Source organism: Cornus florida, unplaced genomic scaffold, assembly GCF_030987335.1.
Source record: "Cornus florida cultivar Cherokee Brave unplaced genomic scaffold, ASM3098733v1 CherokeeBrave_3.0.0_Hap2_Chr05, whole genome shotgun sequence".
In the NCBI taxonomy this organism is placed as follows: Eukaryota; Viridiplantae; Streptophyta; class Magnoliopsida; order Cornales; family Cornaceae; genus Cornus; species Cornus florida.
Window position 1 is genome coordinate 40,155,688 of NW_026775575.1, and position 25,542 is coordinate 40,181,229.

A 25,542-nucleotide genomic window follows, 5' to 3' on the forward strand; every position below is an offset into this window, starting at 1 on the left:
TAAAACATTTTCGATAAAAATCTTATAAGCACAGAAAAAAAAAAGTGAACATTATTTCTACATTGTTACAGTAAACGCTGTGTACTACATTTCTCTCCCAGGCTTTGTTCCTTTTACCAGCTTCCTTTCATGGGTGATCGACCACGCGCAATTCACAGCGTTCAACAATAAATACGGACAACAATTCACAATTGTCAACAACAAAATAGAAATATCCACAATAGACTGCAATGATACAAGCTTGGCATTCCAACAAGCAGTGATTACAACATCCTAATCAAATCCTGATAACCTTATTTCCGTAACAGCGAGCCTGTGTCCTCCTCAACTCTGCCATGGTGGCACCACCAGAGAAGACAGGTACAGAAGCAATGTCGTTGCATCTCCTAGCAAGACAAGAAGGGCCTATATATACAAACTGAAAGCATCACTTCCGTGAATAAGATCTTCCATGAGAATCTTGAGGCTACATATCAATGGCCTCTGGAAGAGGTTTCGAAGGGTACAGAGGATTCCCGTTAAGCTTGGATTTATCCCTCGTAGTCTTCTGTGAACTAGGAGGTGTCCTTTTGAGAGCAGTTCTACCAAGCGGCTTGGTTGTTTCGGCCCCAACACCTTGCCCTGGTTAAATTAATTCAAGTTACAAAGGGAAGATGTGTGGGAAGATACTGATATATAAAAAAAATTCAACATTCATAATTAGAACTGGCCCTGCAGATCTGTGTGCATTGTATAAATTAAACTACACATTCACAGAATCACAGAAACCATTCAAAGGCTGGACATAGATATTAATTAATTGATTACAACTTTTTTAACAATCGACATATATATATATATATATATATATATATATTTGATAAATAGTGTGATATATATTGATAAAAATGATGATGAGTAACCCATTCAACTATTTACTAAACTAAAAGGACTCAATTAGGTACTTTTTAAAAACCTCATCACCAGAACATAAAATGTTGAACCAGGGAGGTAATGGGTATTACTAATAGTAATCCATATCTCAATTCATCCAGTTCAAATATAGAAAGGCTCACTTCCACCAACATTTATATGGGGAAATATTAGCAGGGACGACAACCATGTACGAGAGAGAGAGAGAGAGAGAGAGATAGAGAGAGAGAGAGAGAGAGAGAGAGAGAGAACAACTCACTGTTATTAGGCAGAGAGAATCGCTTCTTTGCCTGTTTATCAGGATGTGTGGATCTCTCTTTAGGATTGCTGTGTGATCTTAAACTGATAATGGGTATTGAGGTAGCTTCTTCAATCGAATCTTCAACAAATGGCTTAGTTTTTGGCTTGGTAAACAGTGTGGTAGATGCCTCTTGCATGTTTGACGTCTTGCTAGGTGAAGAACCAGAGCCATCGGAATGAGATGGACCTGTTCTTTGATTTGAAAGATTTGAGTGAACGTTTGAAGATGTGGGTTTCTTTCCGGCAGATTTTAACTGCATCCTGGCACCACTCTTTCCATCAGGGGATCCATTCTCACAAATCTTTACTCCATCTCTGAGATTAATGTCCAGAAAGCGGTTTTCCCATGGACGAACAGCCATCCATCTTTCCAACCAGTTCCAGCCCCAGTTGCTTTTATCTGGTTCAAACATAGAGGGAGCTGCCTGCTGCCTTGATCCTGCCTGCCACTGCAGCACACAAATTGATCTTATTCTTAAGCATGCGTAAATAATGAATAATAAAAGCATGAATAAAAGCAGAAGAGCCCAACTTCTTCAGTACTTAATGCTATTTAAAATTCCACTTGCATAACGCAAATTCCTGAAGGTGTGAAATTAGCTGAGAGAGAGAGTATGAACAGGCAAGAAAATGTTCTTCATTAGAGGTTGTAGAGGCTATATGAATAAGTTAAATAATGACAAGGAAATAAATTACCATGGATGTCTATTCGGAGTGACTGAAATAATTATTAAATTTAGCACGTTCTGGTCAATTAGACATCTTATGACAACATCATAATGACAGTTTATTCCCAACCAATCCTATCCTAGGCCAAGACCCTGCTTTGCTTCAATGACAATTTTAGTATCGGAACAATCTTGGAGTAATTATAGAGGAAATGCCAAATGTTGCCACTTGGCAAAGAATTTGGAGAGAAAGGAACTGTGACATAGGACTAAATGAATGAAAAAGAGAGAAATAAAAAATACCATAAGGACCACATACGATGAGCGTAGCACCTAGTATCAATAAAGCCAACATTTCATTGGAAATTGCATGCCAGGTGATAAAATTAAAATGTAACAACAATCTGCTTAACCTACTGCAACTGATAAAGCAAGTTATCTGATAGACAACACATGCTATTGACACCTATAGCCACTTTAGTAAAATTACAGTAAGTGTTAATAATTTAAGCATATTGGCTATGATATATTCCCAAAATCTTGTTGGTTCAGTACAAATCTAGAGGGTTACTTTTATTAATGAGTTATTGAATTTTTTTTGTTGATCACCATCACTCTAAAAGCTAAAGTTGTGCAACTTAAGTATTTATTCCTCAAACAAGTAGGGCTGCAAATGAATCGAGCCGTTCATGAACAGCTCGGGCTCAGCTCGTTAAAAGCTCAGCTCGGGCTCGTTCGTTTAGTAAATGAGCTGAGCTCGAGCTCAATTTTCAGGCTCGTTTAGTAAACGAGCCGAGCTCGAGCAACCTTGAGCTCGGCTTGTGAACAAGCTCATTAAGTTAAAGGCCAATTTTTAATATTATTCTACATTTAAAATGTTGAGCCCATATTCTGTATTTTAAAATGTTTATAGTCCATTGGTCCAATTTACACCATTTCATTAATAAGGCCCAGAGTCTTGTAATTAGTTAGCCCATAATCCAAATAAGATTGAATATCAGCCATTAATATGGAATCCATCTCAGCCATTGATTTGCTAAAGCTAAAAAGAGATAAGGATGCCCTAGAAGCAGAAGTGTACAGCGGCACGTTCTCTTCACTTCCGAATGATCTTGCCGGCGGTCCCCATTATGCGACACAAAGCTCATCTCTCTCTAATGCATCTTAAGGTCGACTGGTCGAGTAGTGGAACAATAGTGTAGATCAGGGATAAAACTTTAGAAGGTTAGATTTCATTTTGAATTTTTTTCTGTTTTTCTATTTTTTTTCTTTCTTGAAGTGCGAATGGATTTCTTTCTTGTTGGAGATGGAGATAAGATTTCATCGATTCAAGGTTTGATTTCTTTCTGGTCCAAGATGGGGATCGAATTTCATGGAAGAGGTAGTGATTTCTTGAATCAATGATGGTTGGGTATGCAACCGATCCCGAGCCGAGCCCAAGCTCATTGATTTTCTGCCGACCCAAGCCCGAGCCTAGTTAGGCCAAGCTCGGCCGAGCCCGAGCACCTCTAGGTAGATAACAAGCCGAGCCTGAGCAACCCAAAGCTCGGCTCGGTTCAATTGCAGCCCTACAAACAAGTAATTCCCCACCATCACAAAGCAACAACAACAACAACAAAAAAAAAAAAAAAGTAAAAAACCACCACCACCACCACACATGCACAGAAAAATGTGAGGCCAGACTTCTTATCATGAGTGGGTCCAAACGTGTATAAAATATAAATTATGTTTTACTCAGAATTACTAACAAATGAAAATATTATAAATCACATTAATTATGTTTTACTCAGATTCTCTGGTTTTCTCATAATTATATCTTATTTATCAACTTAAAGATTTACAAATTATGTATAAGCAATTCTAGAACTCGATATATCCCACAATATCAACATTGAAAACTACAAAGAATATCTGTATAACATGTCAAAGCAAAATCTAAGTACTTAGGGCTCAATACCAATAGTTTGTTCAAGATAGAACGCTCAACAAGAAGGTGAATACTCAAAGTTCCTATTGATTTACCACTGTTATAAGCCCCTGACAACAATTAGTAGTCCACCATTCCTTTTAGGGATGTCCCAAATTAAATGTCGTATTTTGTTTTCAAAACTAAAAGCATTCTTTCCATTATTACCCTTTAACTTTTAAAAAATCTCTCATCTTAATAAAACACATATTTGAATTTAAAAGGACAACTTTGCAATTTTAAAAGGGGACAATGCAATAATTGCATGTCCCTTAAAAAGTTCTACTCCCTAAAATGGACAACTAATATGGGACGGAGGGATTATTAATGAAAAGCAAATCACCGGTCAAACTTGATAAATTTGCATGGTTGAAAAATTAAAATTTACTCTCATGATGAACCATAACTTTATAATACCAGATTTGGATCGAAAATATTTTTATTGAAGCTTTCTTTTAGGACCACCATGAATAATTTCAGCACCTTTCGAAAGTGTTATGAAGACACATTAATTAAATGATCAAGAAGCATGCACAAATTTTCATTGGTGGGTAACAATGGTTTATTGTCTTGGGATGCAGCGAGGTTCGCATTCATGGCAAATTAGAGACTGACTGTAGGCTTTAAGCATACAAACATTAGGAATGAATTAAAAAGATATGTACAATACTAAAAGTGAAAACTCGAGAAGATATAATTAATTCATTATAATATTTTGAAAACCTAGTAATATATTTCAGATCAAAAACCTAACATCAAAAGTCAAATATACATTTAAGGTTAAGTTAACTGCAGGTGCTCTAACATTTATAATTTTTCTTCATTGCTCTTTTCCCAATCTGAACCTTGCTTTCTGATAAGTACTAGTGTCTTCTTATTTTAAAAACAGAACTTGTCATATTAGGTTCTTGATAAGAAGAGTATAATATTTTTACCTGGTGAGTGAGAGCATATGCCATAGCTCTCTCACGCTTGGCCGCTGCTTCCTGCCTCTTTAACAACTTGGCTTGAATCTCCTCAACAGATCCTACACTGTCACACCATCCTTCCTGTGTCACAATTACAACAAATGAGAAGCATTCAAGAAGCCTAATAAAAAGTAAGATGACATGTATCAAGAAAGGGTAAGGCAGAAGAAACACTGTTTAATAATTGACATTTAAAACAATACAATTTCACAGAAGTACTTAATTTGTATGAGTATCATATAACTATCCATTGTCCTTCACTACATCGAGCACAACTAGGATATCTAGGGAAGCATGGGCCCGCAAAAAGGTCTCTCCAGACAATTTAAACAGCTACAATCTTTTTATTTGTGCTACTGGATCTGAGCCCTTTTGTTTAGCTATCTTTGGTTTGGCACTATTTCAACCATCAATAATCTGACCTGAAAACTCAAATTCATTCGATATAAGTTTTATTTATCACATGAAATAGAACCTTCTGCCAACTCCCAGCACCTTTCATCCTATGTAAGTGCATTATCCCCAAATCAGAATATCACAATACCCTGCACCTTGGAGAGCGTCTTCTACACTTTAGCCTCATCAACTCCTGTTAATCTCCCTTTCTGCTTTTCTTTTAAGAGTTCCAAGACCTTTTCAGGGGCTCCTTTTCCTTGTGCATTTCTGTATGCTAGAATTAACTTCCACATCTTCAACAATCCAACTAAGAAATTTCTCAGAAGGTGTGGATCCTCTTTCACTATCACCTGTTACACGTTTCATAAAAAACATATTGTGCAATTCTCTGTTTCATTGTAACAATTCTTAATCAATTAAAAATATATATTCCCGTTCCTTTAAAATTTTAACAAGAACTGCTTTCATGTTGTCCATCACTATCTATATGAAATTTTAATTTTGTGTCTCTGCATAGCATGCAGCATTAACCCTAATTAGATCCACTGCTGTTTTTCACATGTCTAGGTGATTTACATGGTAACCGGAAATTTCTCATTTTTTGGAACTGATAGGGGCAATTCCTACAGGCTCTGGCACAAAGTAATGGAAAGTCATAACCACTTTTGATAGTTCTTTTCCATAGAAACTTTGGAGAATGAGTTCACTTGATTTTAATTTAGTATTTACAGATATAGAATCATCAAGGGATAAAGCTATCAGAATTTCATAAGCGTGGGACTTTTATATTTTATTGAATTAAACATCTTCTAAGCCTTTAAGGGACCACTAGTTTATGTATTTTTTATCAATGGAATTGATTACTCATCAAGCATTCAAATAAAATTGGATTAATTAAATGATATTATTATTTTTGCCTCTTTCTTCTCATTCTATGTGATCCTTGCTGAATGGGCCATCCATGTGAATGAGTTATATATCAACAAGGGGGCAATCAGATTCGAACATAGGACACACCAGTCTGATACCATGTGAACAACAGATTTCTCTGAAAGCTTAGTTATTATAGAGGGAAATGTAATAATACATTTCAGTAACTAAATCTAAGGAGGGAAATGTAATAATACTTTTCAACAACTAAATCTAACCAGATTTAATATTTTGGTTCGTTGCAGTTTTCGTGCCTTATGCAAGGCGAAGAACTGTAACAAGAAAGTTATGATCATAATAGCACAAAATCAAATCAATGTCGGTGCTTCATTGAGAAGTTTGAGAGAATACTAAAAAGAAAAACAGTGCAGCTAGTTCAATTACTTGGAACAGTTTCAGAAAGTAAAAGATGTCATAAGTTCAACAAATGATCTAACTTATCCACCATCCTCCAAAGAAGATGTTTTTGACCTGTAATATTTTATCCGCATCATGGACTCCAAATCTTCAAAAGTTCTCCTATTCTTTGCCCAAACATTCCTGCATAACACAAACAAAACCCCCCCTCCAAACTCTTATTGTCCTCTTAATTTTAGCAATAGCAAGCATCTGAAAAGAAACACCCACCATAAAAGGCAGAACCATTAAAATTTTGAATAATAGAATAAAAAGACCATAGACCTTGAGCTGCAGGTAGAAAAATGATCCACACGTTCCATGGCCTCCATACCATGACACACCAATTTGGAATTTGAATAGTTCCAACTTTCTACTATTAAATGTTCCTTAGTCATCCGTCCCACCCACCAACCATGAAAAGAGCATTACCTTGGAAGAAAGCAATGAGTACTCCACTCACTCCATTCGAAAACTTAAATCTCTCATATTCAAAAGACTTGAAGAAAACCAATACATATCCCATAAATGTTAACCCTCAAAACAATCATGTCCTCAGCGTCCCTGATTCAATTTTACCTGGAAAATATTTGAAATAAAGCCACCATTTGCTAGCTTATGGATAGTTTCATAAATTTTTCAAACAATATGCAATGTGTCTCTTTCAGAACCCAACTCCTGAAAATCCTCAACCCACATCCTCTTTGTCCGCTGAAATGTCAAAAAGGTCAGCGAACTTCCTCCATCAGTCTATCTCCCATCCATCTTATTCAAAATTAAAGCCCACCTTCATAGAAATTATCTACCCCATTCAATAGAGCTTTCTAAAGCACCCATCCAGGAATATCCAACAGTCTTCTTCCTCCAATTGCTGTCTCAACACAGTATTTACTCCAGTTTCCCTCCCCAAACTCTAGTATTCCACGGAGAATCTCCAAACCCAATTATGCAGGAGCACTTGATTCGTGACTAATAAGAAATTAAGACACTCATACCAAACAAATAAACCTTGTAGGACTTCTCTTCAAAAACCTCTAAACATAATACGACCTATCAATATTATAAAACCCAGACCATCAACCTTATATATATGGGCCGCCTCAGACATATATTGACAACAACGGCAAAGCAGATGTTAATGATGCACTTATATCCCTGTTCTTCTCATTCTATGCACTTGTTGAGCTATGAAATACTTTACTTTAAAAAATATTCTCTTAGATCCACTTAACAAAAATTCTATTGTGAAGAAAAAAATTACACTTTATAAAAATTTTAACATTTATTATCGTAATATTAATTGGGCCCCCAAGAAAAAGTTCCTGAGTCTAACCTCTCCCCCACCAAACAACACACACACAAGCTTGCATTCTGTCTTTCCTTTTTGACGAAAAAAGAAAAAACAGATCATGTGATACTTAAAATAATCCACGGTCTGATAGAAACCTTGCAAATCATACTCTCTACATAATATATCGAATTTGATTCTTTTACATTTTAAAATGCAAGAACAACTAACTGAAAAAAAAAAATGCAAGGAAGTATTGGCAAATATTGTAATCATTATAAAAAGAGACTTTAAATATTTAAGTGAGAGTATCCTAGGGCTGCTTGCCTCTATTTCTCGAACACGAGCCTCGTGTTCCAGCTGTTGCTGAAGTTTCTGTTGTTCTGTCTGACTTTCCAAGGACATACGGACACGCCTAGCGCGTACACGAGCCTGAACTCTGACTAAAGCTTGCATACAACGAAGAGTAATTGCAGCTTGTTTTCTCACAGCATGACCCCTTACAAGGGCTTGAAGTCTTACTAATCCTTTCAATGCCCGCAGAGCACGCCTAGCCTGAAATTTATCGCCAAAACACTTCAATATCATCCAAATGTCAAAACTGAAGTACTAACACAAATTTTATGCAGGAAAAAAAACCCCAAAAAGAAGAAAATAAATAAATACAGGAGCAATACAGTAATACTAATAATGTAGTTCCTCCTTAAATATTTAGAGTTGTTGAATTCGGAGTAGAAAAACTTTACTTATATCACTAGATGGTAACCATGTCTACATAATTATCCATTATATATTGACATAGACCATAGAAACACTATACTATCTTTAGCACATTTCTCTGCATATCATTGTCCTTCCACAAATATATAATCTTATTACCAAATACTAAGTAACAACAAGATCAAGGCCCACTAATATTGATAACTGGAACCAAAATAGAGCAGTATGTGACTTTCCCATAAACATACCCATTAATTGTTTAGAAACAACCCAATTCCAAACTTCACTATGTTTAAAACCATCAAGCCAGTGAGAGAAAATGCGGGTTCTGTGAACTCAAGATACTAAAAGGTGAGTAGAAAATGCAAAAGGATAAAAGAAAGTACAGAGAATTAAAGAGAATAATATCTCATCATGTGTAAACAGCATGTTCTTGATTTAGAGGAGTTGAAAAAAGGAAGATTGGATCATTTTCATTAGCAATGCACCCGTGTTTATGGCAGTAGAGTAAATAACCTGTAAGTCTGTACTTTTACTGTATCAGTTCATAACCTGACTGGGATAAAGAAGAGAAAAGTGAAAACTTACAGCATGTGAACTCTTAAAAATAAGGACTACAATCTAGAAAACCTAAAATTACTTAAAGAGAAAACGAATCAACAAAAAACCAGTTAATGCCAACTAGGGACAGCTAAACGATAAACTGTAGCATTCGGTACCAGAAATCCTCGAAAAGCTGTCTGAATGAATGTAGCTGCCCATTCTTCTTTCATATTCTGTTCAATTTGAGCTGCATCCTGCACTGTAAGTGAACAAGAAGGGGAGCAAACGGCATCTGGGACTGAATCGATGCTAGCATCTTCAACTGGTGGAGCAGCATTTTGATTGAATTCATCTTGAACTATGTCAGTATCAAACTCAACAGAATGCTTTCTCCGGTGCCAGAACTTTCCAGTACCCACCATTCTCTGCATTATAAAACATGAGATTAAATATGATGCTGATTCAACGAACAGGTTTACATTTTACATCTGGAACTAAATTGACATATAACAAGTTCTTTATAGGGTGAAGAGTGATAACAAATTTATTTTATTTTCAAGGCAGATGCTCCAAGATATAAGATGGAAGTTCCTTTTCTTTCGTCTTAAGCAAAATTTGAGAATAACTAACACCACAGCCAAGAAGGAAATGAACATATTTTGAAAACAGCATAGAAGAAAATGAAATTTCATTGAAAAAGATACCCACATTTTCATCCTTTTCAGAAGATTGTGACTTCTCTGATTTCTTTAAACCAACCAATGCTTTAATCCATTTTCCTGACACACCCATTATGATAGTCACTTTAGCTCTGCCAAATTAGGACCTGGCACAGAAAAGTATTTACAATTTAGTAAATATAATGAGCATCTCATATATAATAACTTCATTAGCAGTAAAATAAAATCAAAGATAATGAGAAGAACGTCAAAGTAACTAAGCTTTCGCGGACATAGACTACATCTTTAGTGGAATAGGCTTCTTAGGAAAACAGCAAAGGAAAAGCTTAAGTAGCACTCAGTATCAGGAGGGATCTGGAAGCTGTACTCATCCAACAAGGACACGAGTATAAAACTTAAATAATAGGCCCATGCCTTAAGATGCCTCTTCACACTTGGCATGTAGTATCACATATCCAAAATGAAACATTACGATCATGAACTTGAGGCACACTACTGGAACACTGCACCATATCTACACCCTGTCACGAATGAGAGAAAATTGATGATTGCATCTTATCTTCTCCTAATTGAACTATTGTAAATGAACATTTAAGTGACGGCACTACTACAAAACCGAACAGTGTTTGTCTGAATACTAACGCCCAATCAGTTTTCTGTTGGTGGATGATTGGATGAGAGACCTACCTCTACTGGATACAAAAAATGCATTTTGCTACTACAAAACCGGACAGTGTTTGTCTGAATACTAACGACCAATCAGTTTTCTGTTGGTGGATGATTGGATGAGAGACCTACCTCTACTGGATACAAAAAATGCATTTTGTTATAGAGTACCATCTCATCCCGATCCAAGAAAAAATAATTATAAAGCACCTATTCAATGAAATAACTAAATTATTATGAATAGCTATTAGAATGCAGTTCGGAGTAACACCTAGGCAATTCTAGGTGATTACCCCAAACAGCTAATTCATCATCGCAAACTTAATTCCATATCTTTTCAGGCTTCCAGCTGAAAGACAAATATGGTTGCATATTGTTATATGATTTCTAAAAGTAGGGTGGTTTAAGACATTCATGAGACTTCTTCCCAGACTTTGAACCAATGATATATATTTGAAGAATACTATCTTTTTTTTGGCATACACATCCTTACAAAAAGTTGGTGTCAGTCATTCAAGCCGGTTTAGTGCTCCAAGCGACTGGTCCAAACAACTATGAATCATCCACTCAATCCCCTCTTGACAGTTGTATTGATTTCTAGCAGTATTATGCAAAATAAATAACCATACTAGCCCTTCAATCACCTCAGTTTGAGCTATGAATCCCTTTTATGACAACAAAAAAAAAAATGCCTCTAATTGCCTACCTTTCAAGCCCTTAAGCCTTCATTTTCTCTTACTGTCTAAAAATTCCAGCAAGCTTTCTTTTTGATTTCAAATAAAAATTGGCTTTAAAACCTTTACCAATTTATCCTGACTCCAACCTAAAACCTTCAGCCTGTCTTCTCAACCATTAACTCCAAAAACCAAACATAGCACCCGTCATTATTTGATGGTGGACAGCCTTTTCATTAATAATGGTTTAATCCTGCATCAATTAGCTTATCACAACCAAGATCTTGCTCAGGATATGGACAACATTTCAGTGAGTTAAAGCCAAAAATTAGGGCAATCCTTCTTAGTTTATGACAACCAATGAAATAAATGCCCAAGATCTCACCCAGGATACGGACAACATATCAGTGAGTAAAGCCAAAATTTAGGGCTATGGTTCCTCTTTTCCTTGTTAGGAGGAATTACATCTTCCCCAAGTCAAATTTTAGTTGGTGACAATATCGTTATTTTTTAATTATCTAAGCAATATGAGGTCCAAGTTGATGCATTGTGACGTTTTGTACAGTAAGTGGAAACTATTGCAGCTACTATTGAGATATCTCTCAATATGTTGCTAGATATTGACGAATTCAAAAAGTTTCCTCTTTAACTTTTCTCTACTTCTCAGTAATGATGAATTCAAAAAGCTTCCTCTTTAACTTTTCTCTATTTCTCAGTAATGATGGAACTTTTTACGGCTTTTTATTATTCTAATGATATACAACACAAAAGAATAATAAAACTCTCTCTCGCTTGTAAAATGTAATAGTAGTGATTTGTTTCTCCATTGTGTTCTTTTAAATGAACACATCAATTTGTAGCCTTATTTTCTTTTGCATTCACAATTTTTTGTTTCAACTACCAAAAGTTGAGTCTCTAATGATTTATAATAGAGGGAGACACGTTTATTAATTAATAGAATTACAAAGTAGTGATTTTTATTTTTTTCCAAGTCTCAAGTAGTCAAGAACATTTTTATTTTCTACTTAAACTACAAGTAGAAAATACCGTCCAGAGAAGGTGGAGACACTGGAGATGAGTGGGAGTTGGGGGATTTTGTGGTAGCGCATGGCAGAGATGAGGATGGTGGAATAGGAGAAGAGAGCTTTGGATAGGGAAGGAAATGGATTTCTGGGGGAGTTAAGGTGAAGAGGGAAAATCTTCCCTCTAAAGTTTGGTGGTGGTGGTTCATGACAGGTTCATGGTGGTAGTGGTTCGCCAGAATGTCTCGCCGGAGAGGATGGATTCGCGGGTGGGTGGTGGTGGAGGAGGGGCAGTGGTGGTGGGGGGTTGGGGGGGAAGAGATTTCACTGAAGGCATTTTGGGCCGTGACATTATTTTTAGAGATATAGAGAGAGAGGTAATCAGGAATATAGGTGGGGTAATTTGGACCCAAATGTATAGGTGCTTGTCAAATACGAAATTACTTGTGTATAAGTTGAGAAATACGAAATTACATTGTGGGAAGTGACTTTGGACACCAATACTATTTGAATTTAGTCAATTTTTAAATATAAGCTTCAAAAGTTGTCAAAAGTTAAATTTTCCCTAAAATATTGTCCAAATACAAAAAAATTGTCATTTTGCTACTAATTTCCATAACTTTTTCACAATGATGATATTCAATATTTCCATCAACATCTCAAACTGAAAATCTTGATATGACAATAGATATTGAGGTGAGAATTCCAAAAGGGGTTGGTGTTTGGAAGTACATCCGCAAGAGGTGGGATGAACTTTCTAAACACATCATGTTCAAAGTTTGTGATGGGAGGGGAATTCAATTCTGGGAGCACATTTGGTCCGGTGATCGCTCTCTGGCTTGCTCTTATCCTATAGGATTGCTGTCGCCTTGGTGGCCGACTGTTATCGACTTGATAATGGTAGGACGACTTGGAATGTTCAATTCTTGAGGCATTTTCAGGTTTAAGTTTTCGGAGCTTCTGTATCGCTAGGAGATTGTAGGTAGTGGGTTGGACTCTCGGATTTGGATGCCCTCTCCTCAGGGGCACTTTGATGTTCGTTCTCTCTATAGAAGCCTCACAAACCCTCCAGGTCAGGAATTCCTGTGGAAATCTGTTTGGAGCTCAAAGGCTCCCCTAAAGGTGGCCTTTTTTGTTTGGACAGCAGTTCTTGGGCGGATTTTGACTTTGGATAATCTCAAAAGGAGAAGACAAGTGGTTGTCAATTGTTGCGGCCCGTGTAAGAGAGATGAAGAGACAGTAGATCACCTTCTTCTGCATCGTCCATTGGCCTAGGATTGCTGGAGCTTATTGCTGGGTCTGTTGGATGCAGTGGGTCATGTGTCGTTCCTCTAGAGGCTTGATGGAGGCTTGGAGAGGATGTACAGTGGATGCCCAAGCTCTGGACTTTTGGAGGGTTACTCCCTTATGTGTTTGGTGGTGTTTATGGGTAGAACAGAATAGGAGATCTTTTGCGGGTGAGGAGACTACTGTTGGGGCGCTAGAGTTCTCTATCTTTAGTTCTATCTGTTGTTGGGTCCTTGGGAGGAATTGGAAATCCATAGGGGAGATACTTGATTTTTTTGGACTCGTTGAGAGTTTAGGGGCCCTATTTGGCCTTGTGTAGATTCCTTGGAATGCGATCCTCGTTTGATGGCTTTTTCATATATTTACTTATCATAAAAATATATAATCAGATATTTCAACCATAGATATGTATTCCATTTTGGTGCCTTTTTATTTCACCATAGGAATGGAATGTACTGCTATTGGAGTGTTTTGGCATATAGTTGGAATAACCATCATAAACAATACTTATTTATCATTCAAATGCCACATATAATGATGTATATAGTGAGAAGGAATATAAAATTGCCTTCAACAAGTAATGTCCATGATGAATGTAACAGCTAAAATAATATTATTGGAACGAAAAACTTGGAGAAGATCATGGATACTACTACTAAATAAATTAGATTTGATTTCCGGATGAGTAATAAAAATGAGGCGAATCTTAAATTATTTTGAAAAAATAAAGAAACTCCAAAAGATGAAAACCTATTAATGTTAATAAAGCAATAAAGAAACCTATGAGCTGGCTGATAACAAACACAGAAAGGTGGAGAGCTGGAGTCATGATCAATGAAACCAAGGCTTGTAGCTAGGGTTTCTACCAAGAGAAAATCCTTCAAATTGATATGTTGAAGCACCTAGATGGTGCATTAAGATATAAAGGAAACCATCAATGACTTGTCTGTTCGGTGGTACTGAGTTAGCCCTGAGACGCTTAAATTGATGTGGGATAAGGGTTCAGTTTGACATGGGGGAATATTTCCGCAACAAGGGAATGCACGCATTAACAATCTATAATGCTTTTAGAAAACATGCGGTGGCATATCGACAAATGTCATTATTGTTACACCGACACCAGGCCGTGAGGCTTTCCCAGGGGATGTTTTCTATTTACATTCTCGTCTCTTAGAAAGAGCGGTTAAACGATTGGACCACACGGGCGCAGGTAGCTTGACCGCCTTACCTGTCATTGAAATACAAGTTGGAGACATACTGGCCAATATTCCCACCAATGTAATCCCAATTACTGATTTAGAAATAATGGATAATAAAAAAATCTAAAGGAAACCTGTTAATAATCTTCCCTTTTTTATTTTTATCTTCTGATAAGTAACGTATTTGTAGAAGAGTGCTTTTACAAAATGCCTATAAAGTTAATTATGATTACAAAAGAACCAAACATCAATTTTCCTACAGCGAACCAGCCAAGGAATCAATTTCCTCCTGAAATATCCAAAAACATACCAGAATAGGCACGATACTTGAACCAATCTGGAATTTTCATAAGAATGAAACAGAATTTTGTTACTTTTTTTCTCACAGGATTAGAATCTTTCAGCATGTTTTGGCATTGCAATATAACGCAATTCATAACCAAAATACTATTTGAATATTTTACCACCAAAATTATACATATATATATATATATATATATATATCATATTAAAGAAGTTACTTTACAGGAAATAAAGTCTTAGGTTGTAAGCATATTTATGCCAGCATCCGATGAGTTGAAGATGCGGACTACCTATCTGCACCTGGGCAGAAAGGACCCATGAAACTTCTCCTACACGGGGAGAGGGAACCATTCCTTCATGCTCGCCTGGTTCTGATCTCACTTGCTTTTATCCGCTTTCCTTGTGTTATTGTCTCGCTTTGCTCATATGATTGGATACATACCCTATCTTCCTTTTACTTGAGTGTTTATTCCGACTTGAAAATCTTATAACAAGATTTTGAGCGGACTTAAAGACGATATTCATATTATGTGTTATATGTAGACCAAATTTGACACATCTCTCTTTCTGGAATCGTAAATAATTATATACATGAAAGAAAGTAGAATTGAAAAACTTTTTAACAATATATTATCCACTTCATTTTGGTTCGTTTGGCACTTAAGAAAGTACCCAGAGTCAAATTGTTTACAGATTCTTATTGAGCACCCCAAAAAGTCATGCACCAGTACACCTTTTTTACATGAACAAATACATGGACTCCAAAGTGTCGAGCATCGGCAAGGACAGAGCTAGAGGGAGCCTCCAAAGGAAAATTAATTCTTTTACAATGCTTTTTCTTTACCATGATGAGCGCTGAAAAATGCACATTTAAACCCCTTAAACTTAGGTATTCTAGGACTTTTATCTATCTTACTTTCCCGTTTTAGACTAATTTCGTGTTATTGTCCTTTTGAGGTGCTTATCCCCAAAATAAGCTAATTCAGCCAAATAAGAGCTTAAAAGAAGCTAACTCAAGCTGGATGGAAGAAGGGAGCAAAGTAGAAGCAGAATGAAACAACGTGTGCAAATCAGCATGTTCGATCGATCTAAAAAATACACCGATCGATCAAAAGTTCGTCGATCTAGACTCTCTAAGATGGATCCAAACTCTTTTGTCCTTATCCAAAGATCCCACAAAGTTCGATCGATCCAACAATTCTCCGATCGATCGAAAAGATTTCATCTTATCCTGTTGTACCACCCTACCTACCACTTTTGTCTCTTTCCCAAAAATATCTCAGATCTGTCCTTATCCAAAAAGGCGCCGCCATGGGAGGATCGATCCAGCCAAAGTTCGATAGATCTCAACAAAGTTCGATAGATCTCAACATAGGTTTGATCGATCGAACCCTCTCAAGTGCGAATTAAATTAATTTCCAGCTCATTAAAAGTTGTCTCATTGTGCAATCATTAGAGGAGCCTTTGTGTACGAGCCTAGACCATTGGGTGTGACATTTGAGCTACCTATATAAGGATTATGAGCCACTTTTACATATATGCTTTTAGGAGTTGATAGATACAATTTTTGATTATTCTTAGAGAGGAAGAAAAGAGAAGAGGAGGCTAGAGACACATTCTTGGGAGGTCTTCCATCTACTTCAAGCAAAAGAGCATTTCTACCATGGATATAACCCTTGAGGGTTGGAGGACACCATTCATGAGTGGCTAGACATCCTCTTGGGGCTAGAGTTAGCCTTAAGCATGGTTTCTTTACCTTGATTTATGTATTTTTTAGGGGATTTGTGTTGTAATACATGTTTTGACATCTTTATATACATAGATCTTGTTTATTCAATGATTTGTGTGATTTAATTCTTCCAATTGATCATTTCATTCTATCCATATGTCTATGTATGCTATATAATAGATGTTCATGTGTTTATCTCTATCTCTTGTGTTGTTGATGCATGTCTATGTGTGTTGATACTATAGATCTAGAGATTGTCAAGACATAGTGCTTAATAGAATGTTCTTGTGGTTTATTTGATGGTTCATACTCATTTCTTGATGGATTGTGCCTCTCCCTTAATTTAATTAGTTTAATTTTCATGTCATTAGCTTAGATGTAGCGTAGTTACCTTAGTTAAATGGGAGGATAATCCATGCTTGTTGTTTGATGTTCCATACTTATGAATGCAAGTAATATATTTCTATAATTATGTGATGTGTTTTGGATTGTGAGCTTAAATGAAGGATTAATGGCTTAGTTTGATATATTGTGCTATTCATTGTGTTGTTTAGACAATACACACTTAATTGGTCATCCATGCTTGTTGAAACAACCACACACACTCACTATTGTTGCAACATATGTTTTTCCCCTCATTAATTATGAATTGAGTGTATAGAAAAGTGATGCTTAGTGGTGATTTCTAAGTCCCAAGACCTCTCTCTCTTGTTTTCTCTATCCTTTAATTACTTGTTTTATATTGAGCTTGCTTAATCTTAATTGAAGTTTAATTAACCAAACAAACTACCTTTGATCACTCGACCTATTAACCCTAAGCATTGTTTCCATTACTAGTAGCCCTCCAATCCCTTTGGACGATCCCTACTCACTCTTGCTACGTTAGTAGTAGTGGTGTAGTGGTTTTTATAAATTTAAATTTGACCCAAAAGGCTTTTCTTGAACCGTGCATTCATTACATTATTTTGGCGTATAGGAACGGCCTAGAATGTCGTCAAATTTTGGCGCCGTTACCGGGGACTGAATTGGCAATGCCGTGTTTTGGAAACATTTAGGAATTAGTACTCTTTTGATCGTGTCTTTACTTTATTTTTATTTTTGGTTACTTATTATGTTTGTTCCTATTTGGCTAGGTGAATTGAGTGAAGGATATTGAGCAAAAGAGAATTCAAAGCAAGGAGCTAAGCTAAACACAAAAAGGACTAAAAATCTAAAAAATTGCAAAGCATAGCAAAGCTTGGAAGTTGAAAATGAATTGAAGTTGCTTAAGGACCCTTTGTGAGATCTTTCTAACTCAAGCTGTAGTTAAATCGTCGGCCCGCGTAGAGGCTTGTTTTCCATTTCTTAGTTAAATCGTGAGCCCGCGTGGAGGCTATTTACTTTTCTTTGTATGTTGTTCAAGCATGGGAGTATGGGATCATTGTATGTGAAGATTTGTTGATTGATTTATTGTGGGGGCGAAGTGTTTGTCACTTGCTTATTTCTTGTTATTTGTCTTTGCTAGTGCATGCATGGTCGTAGGTCATTAAATCCTACTCTTGTCCCTCTTAATTTTCATCTTGAATCGGTTATTCATAATCCTAGGGGAAGAGGTAGTTCTCATCACTCCATTTCACCAATGGAAAATTTGAATGACGACCATGTGGAGGACCTTGGTCACATAGACCAACAAGGCATCCTCCACCCTAATGTGCATCATGAAAATGTCCAAGTACCATTAGACATGCCTAGACCATTCATTCCACCACAACAACAAGGCCAAATTCCATTGGGAATCCCTTAACCAATCTTTGCTCCACAACCTCCCAAGGTTCAAGCTAATCAAGGTGTTCGTGTAGCACCACCAATTGTAAATCCTCCCATTGCATTAAGAGACCATTATGTGCCTAATTAATATAATGCACCCACTTGCATTCAATTGCCTCCATTTAGAGCATATCACTATGAAATCAAACCACAAACCATTCAAATGCTTCCTAACTATCATGGACTTCCAAGTGAAGAACCTTATAAGCATTTGGATGAGTTTTTTGAAGTGTGTTCCACCGTGAAATACACAAACATGCCGGAAGAAGTTTTAAGACTTAAACTTTTTCCTTTCACCCTTAAAGACAAGGCAAAATATTGGTTCAACAATCTTAGGCCTTTTTCGATAACCTCTTGGGCGGAAATGCAACAAAGAGTTCTTGAAAAGGTACTATCCGGTTTCTAAGACCAATGCCATGAGAACTTCAATTAGAGAATTTTCTCAAGGGGATGGGGAAATGTTTCATGAGGCATGGGAAAGGTTTAATGATTTGCTTAGAAAGTGCCCACATCATGACATACCTAAGTGGCAACTAGTCCAATATTTCTTTGAAAGTTTACCGGATAATCACAAGGGTATGGTTGATGCATTTATGGGTGGTTCTTATCTTGATAAGCATGAAAATGATGTGTGGCAATTGAAAGTATGAGTGAAAATTCCATGCATAGGTCCTTATCTTCTAAAAATGGTAAAAACCTAGGTGGAAGGAAGAATGTTGGCTTATATCAAGTTGACAACTCCAATGACATAGCCGCCGAAATGAAATCCTTATCTCAAAGGTTTGATCAATTTTTGGTCAACCAAAATTCGGCGAATCAAGTATCTTCCTCCCCTACTCATATTCATCATCGTGCATCTAATGAATCTTGCATGACTTGTTCAAGTATCATACATTCTACTTCCAATTGTCCCCATGGACATTTGCAAAGTGAGCCCCATAAGCAAGTCAATGCTATATTTGTTAATCAAGGGAATAATCCCTATGGCACTCATTACAATTCAAGTTGGAGGAACCATCTGAACTTTTCTTGGAAAAGCCAAGGGGAAGGCTCAAACCCTCCCCAAGGTGGTTTTCAAGGGAAGTATGTTCCGCCACCAATGCAAGGCCAAGGTTCCCAAGGTTTTAGATCATCATCATTTCAATCACATGGAAACCAATTCTCTAATTCTCATTTCCCTAATCAACCATCATATTCTCAAGGAAATTCTAGGAGTCCCGCTTTTGAAGAGAAAGTTTTGACCGCTTTAGGCACTCTAGAGGTGAACACTCAATTACTTAATTCTCACTCTCAATCCATTGCTAAGCTAGAAACCCAAGTAGGGCAAACAGCTAGTACCTTAAATGCTAGAGAGAAGGGGAAAATGCCTTTAAATGCCCCACCAAAGCAACAATGTGTTGTGGAGACTCATTCCTCATCGGAAGGTCCCACAATTGAGCATGTCAATGCGGTGACAACCTTGAGAAGTGAGAAGATTGTGGACAACAAGGTAGGTATGTCCAATGAAGAGAGTGAACCGGTGCAACCAAAAGTTGACACCCGTCCCGTTTCACATCATATTCCTCCTTCATTGCATATGCATAATCATTCAAATGAGAAAGTGTTAGAAAGTGATTTGAATAGTGAGTCCAAAATTGATTTGAAGGATGAATTGAACAAAGCTTCGAAAAAGGATTTTAAAAATTCTTGTGTTGATGATGTTTCAAAGAAAAGTTTTGAAAAAGTTTTTGAGCCAAGAGCTCCATTTCCGGATGCCTTGAAAGGATCCATTTATCTTGATAAACAAAAGACCAAGACCAATGAAATCATTGAAATGTTTAGGCAAGTGAAGATTAATCTTCCACTTTTGGATGCAATTAAGCAAATTCCGGCTTATGCCTAGTTCTTGAAAGATCTTTGCACCCAAAAGAGGAAGAACAAGGGCCAAGCACCTAGGAAAGTGGTCTTGACCGAGCAAGTGAGCTCAATCTTGCAACATAACACCCTCCCAAAGTTTAAGGACCCCAGTTCACCTACTACTACTTGCATCATTGGTGATCATGTCATTAATCGGGCTCTTCTAGACTTAGGAACAAGTGTTAATCTTCTTCCATACTCAGTATATGTCAAATTAGGCGCAGGAGACTTGAAACCGACGTCGGTAGTTTTACAACTTGCCGACCGATCCATCAAAAAGCCTCAGGGTATCATTGAGGATGTCATGATTAAAATTGATAAATTCTTCTTCCCGGTCGATTTCATTGTCATTGACACGGAACCGGTTCCAAATCCTAAGAGCCAAATTCCCGTCATCCTTGGCCGTCTTTTCTTGGCAACCGCAAATGCCAACATTCATTGTAGGACGGGGGTAATGAAAATCTCATTTGGGCATATGAAAGTGAAGTTGAATATCTTCAATCCGACCCCAAATTCATTTGACAAGCATGAAGAAGTAAATGTTGTAGAAAAATGTCTAGACAATGAATGTGAAATAATGGAGTCTTTGCTTGAAACCAAAACTTCAAAAAGTTCATTTTCGACCTTGAAACTAAAGAATGATGTTTCAAAACTTGCCTTGAGAGGGCATGGAAGCCCAAAGATCACATTGACAAAGGACCAACAAATTCCTTTGAACCTAATCCAACAAGTTCTTTAGGGAACCGTTTGTTGGGTGGAATTCAATGTACCTATCACCCCATTAAGGAGGGGATACATTATAAGATGTTTGATCCGGGCTAAAAGAGCCCAACGTCTTGCTAGAGACGTTAAAGACTAGTAAATGCTTCGTAGGGTTTACAACCCTATTCCTCCCTCATTTCTATTTTATCATTCATTTCTTGTGTCGTCTAAATATGTTTTGGAATTCATACACATAGCTAGGATTTGGATTGAGTATGCATGCACTTTCATTCTGAAAATAGGCATTTTGTCCCTGTTCGATCGATCTCAAATGAGGTTCGATCGATCGATCGATCGAACACCCATTCCTACATCCAATCATTTCTCTATTTCATCGATCTGAAATTTCCTGCATAAATTAGCCTTCTGTGTATCGTTCGAAAATTTCTTCAGATCAATCTGAAAGTTCCTAAATTGATCCAACTTTTTCCTCGGATCGCTCTTCACTCCACACTTAGAAATTTTTTTGAGATCCATGAAAAAGGCCTCTCTGCGCATCGTTCGAACTTGTCTGCAGATTTTTACCTGTTCGATCGATCGAACCATTTTCTCGATCGATCGAACCATTTTCTCGATCGATCTGTACCCTTGTTGACCTTGACTTTGACTTTGACTTTGACTGCAATTTTATTTTTATTTTTATTTTTAGTGTTTATTTTATTTTATTTTATCTTCAAAAACTCCAATTTTATTTTCATTTTAAAATTTTCAAAAATCCCAAAAACAATTTTCTTTTGTTTTATTTCCAAAAATTCAAAAAAATATTTTAATTTTAATTTTAATTTTTAATTTTCGAAAATTCAAAATATTTCAAAAATAAAAAATAAATAAATAAAATTTTGTCATTTAGTGAGGGGAGATCGATCTCAACATTTTTCAGATCGATTTATCTTCAATCGATCGAAAATTTTCCCTGATCGATCGAACTTGTTGGGACCAGTTTTTAAAAATAAAACCCTAGGGTCATTAGATCGATTTCAACATCGATCTAAGCCCCCATCTCCCTCGCCACTGCAAACCCTACCTCTCCCATCTCCTGCGAACCCTCTGGCGACCATCCCAAGCTTTCACATCATCTCTTATCTCCGATTTCATCATCTCTCTCGATTTCCACCTCTCTCTCTCTCGGATTTGGTAAGTCCCGAGTTTTTCTTTTGATTTCGAGTTTTAATCTTCATGAATCTGAGCTTTACATGTTAGATCTAAAGTTGCCATGCTTAATCCTTGCCATATTTGAAGATTCCATGTTTGTGTATATATATGTATATAGATTTCTATACATTTTGATTCAAATCATGTATTTGGGGGTCACGGGCCAAACAAGTGACCAATCTTGTTGTGTTGTTGTGTAAGAGGGCCCCACAAGCTTGCTTGGGTGCCCCCGTGCCATCCACGTCACAGATCTGTGACTTTTCGAATTTCTCGTACCAATTCGATCGATCGAAGTTTTTTTCGATCGATCATTCAAAAATCGATCGAACTTATCTCAGATCGATCTCATAGAGACCGATCTCACATTTTTGTGATCGATCGAACTTCACAGATTTGCATCCCACACTTCACACACTCTCTTTTGTGATTCCATTGTATCTCATACATGCCCAATGCCTGTGTTTTCCATATTGGATGCATTTCATACTTATATTGTTTAGCATGCTTCACTTAATGTTACTGTTTATTTAGCTCCATCATCACTTGTGTAGATTCATGTTCTGTGTTGTCTATCTTATTTGACATACATGTTTCTATATACTGTGTTTCACTTCTTTATGCCTGTACTAACTTCTTCTGCAAGTGTTTTTCTTTCTGTTTTACAGGCCATGGCTAGGGTAAAGACTATTGCCCGTAGGCATCATCCATGCCGAGTCAGGCCCAGGATAGAGGAGCCAGGCGAGCCCTCCCATATTCAGGAGCAGCCCGAGCATCAGGCAAGACCATCTCGTGTCCAGGATTCAGAGCAGCCTGTTGAGGTTGAGCAACCGAAGCAGTTAGAGGTTTATATCGAGGCAGATCCAGCTCAGTCCCCCTCAGCTAACTCTAGACTACAGTCTTCAGCCTTCGCATCTTCATCATCCCATGATAAGGCTGAGCATACACCATCGCCTTCTCCATCTCCACCTCATACACAGCCAGGCCAGGCCTTAGACAGACCTCTGCCGAGATACTCACACCTTACAGTGGCGCATGAGTCAGTTTTCGACATCTCTTTCTTCTCCCGGTACATTCTAACCCGGGTAGCCTACGAGGATATAGACCGGAGGGGCATTTCAGCCATTCTAGCCCTTGTTACATACCCAGTTTACCCGAGGCTTGTTTGGATATTCTTCCAGAACCTCCGACCTGCCCCGAGTAATCTGACGGAGCTGCGCACTTCTATCGATGGCTATCCTATCCGCATTACAGTGGAGACTCTGGCCAGATCTTGTCGATGCCCACATGTTTGCCCTCCTGAGCTTGAGCTCGATTATCCCATTCTGGAGAGGAGGCCTTCTTATGCAGACATGGTTGTAGCACTTACAGGCCATTACAGTGAGGGCGAGACATTTGCTACTCGGACCTATTTGCCTGATGATCTGTGGTTCTTCGATTCGGTCTTGTACCGAAACGTGTTTATGGCTAGTCACAAGATTCAGAGGCGAGGCGATTATTTGACTGCTATGTATGCTTTTTACACAGGGTACTGGATTTCTATTCCGGCCTTATATTGGAGCGTCATGATGAAGCTCTACGCGGACTATATCAGCAAGGCCAAGCCCAAGCGGGCTAAGTACCTTCCTTTTGGCCACCTTATTACTCAGATCTTGCGAGATCAGCGCTATCCATTCCGTCCAGATGAGCGCCCAGAGACAGGAGCTTGCCACTTTGGCAAGAAGGACTGGAATATGAGCTGCAATGCTCTTATCAAGAGTCTTGTTGAAGACGCTGTGACAGCAGCTGAAGAGGCTGAGGAGGAGGAGATAGTAGCCGCAACAGCAGTAGACGATCCAGCAGTCGCACCGGCGGCTACCATACATATGGATATAGACTTGGAGCAGGAGCCTCCAGCGGAGGAGATCCCACATCACTCTCCAACGGGGTCACCGTTACATTTCCCAGAGCAAGCTCAGGATGCACATCATTTTCCTGATCCAGTGGTACCTGAGACTCCAGCACAGACACCCGGCTTTGGAGAGCGTATCCAGACCTTGGAGGACGCAGTTGTCTCTCTTCGGTCAGATGTGGCATCTCTCCACTCCGATGTCTTAGCTACACTGCAGGGCATATCCAAAGATATCAGGGGATCACGCCCCACTCGCCCTACTACATCTGCCTGATCTCTATTCCTCTCTTTTATCATGTTATATATCTGTGATACATTCCTGCTATTTTGATACAGTTATATTATTTTTACGGCCAGTCTGTCGGCCCTATTACTGTGATGTACCATATACTGTTTTTATTTTCCTATTTTATACATGATCTTTTGGATATCATATTCTACTATTGATATATCTGTCTGTGACTGATTCCATTATCAGGTGCATCCCAGTGACTTCAGTGAGAGAAAGTGCTGCCCAAATTTTTCAGGACCACCCTTTTTCTCTCTCATTAGTTCATTTGTTATCCCATTTACACTTGCGTGTCCACTGTGCACCATTATTATCCCCTTTGTTATCTGATCAGCTTTTCTCCCAGTGTCATCTTTTCAGGACCACAAGTCATCCCAAGTTTTGGGGGGTTATACCACCCACTTTGGATACTTGTGACCCGGCCATTCTTCGCCATAGCCACACTGGTATACTCTTTCCTTTATTCTCTTTGCACATTGAGGACATTGTGCCATTTAAGTTTGGGGGTAATGGTCTTAATTGCAATATTTGCTTTCAATTCAAATTTTAAGCATGACTTGTGTATTTGAGGGATTGTTTATGATTGGTCCATAACTAGCAATAACTTTGATCTTTTGAGGACTATATTACTTAAAATTTAAAAATTGCTTGACTTGAGAGTCCAATACTCCTTGTATACTTTGTGGATGCAATTTAGGAGTAAATTTTTCGAAAGATTGATATCTTGCTTGCATTTGTGGTCCAAATCATCCTGATTTTGTAATTGTTTTGAGATTCACTCTAGAATTCTACACTAGCACAGGCGCACATTAGCATTCATTTGTGGGGTACACGCTTTGTTGATTATTGAATTAGTTATATCCCAATTGGGCTAATAGTGCATTGAAAACTTTCATTTTGACAAAAGTGGATAACAAACCCTTTTCATTGAGTAGCCGGGATTCTAGCCTCATCAAGCACTGAACTTCTCGCGCCAAAAGGTGGAGGACCCAAACTCTAGGTTAATAATTGTATTAAAAAAAAAAAAAAAAAATTGAAAGTTGCAAAAGTAATAAAAAAAAAGTGAGAACTTCTCCCAAAAGGTGAGAAGTGGGAAATGATT

General features: G+C 37.6%; 1 protein-coding gene and 1 pseudogene across 4 annotated transcripts in view; both read right to left on the reverse strand.

The window, feature by feature from the left end:
* LOC132306340 (protein IQ-DOMAIN 5) overlaps positions 1-25,542 on the reverse strand; it is a 31,407-nt gene continuing 5,865 nt past the window's right edge. For 3 of the 4 annotated variants that reach the window (XM_059803694.1, XM_059803696.1, XM_059803698.1), the window contains exons 3-8: positions 9,796-9,913; positions 9,264-9,512; positions 8,152-8,379; positions 4,782-4,895; positions 1,172-1,661; positions 1-621 (exon numbers count right to left, since the gene is read on the reverse strand). In XM_059803694.1, coding sequence (XP_059659677.1) covers positions 467-621; positions 1,172-1,661; positions 4,782-4,895; positions 8,152-8,379; positions 9,264-9,512; positions 9,796-9,879 — 1,320 coding nt within the window. In that variant the 5' untranslated portion in view covers positions 9,880-9,913 and the 3' untranslated portion in view covers positions 1-466. Of the gene's footprint in view, positions 622-1,171; positions 1,662-4,781; positions 4,896-8,151; positions 8,380-9,263; positions 9,513-9,795; positions 9,914-10,024; positions 10,289-25,542 lie in introns of all 4 variants that reach the window. The other variant, XM_059803697.1, reaches the window with a different exon arrangement.
* Positions 18,875-18,973, reverse strand: LOC132310611 (small nucleolar RNA R71; annotated as a pseudogene).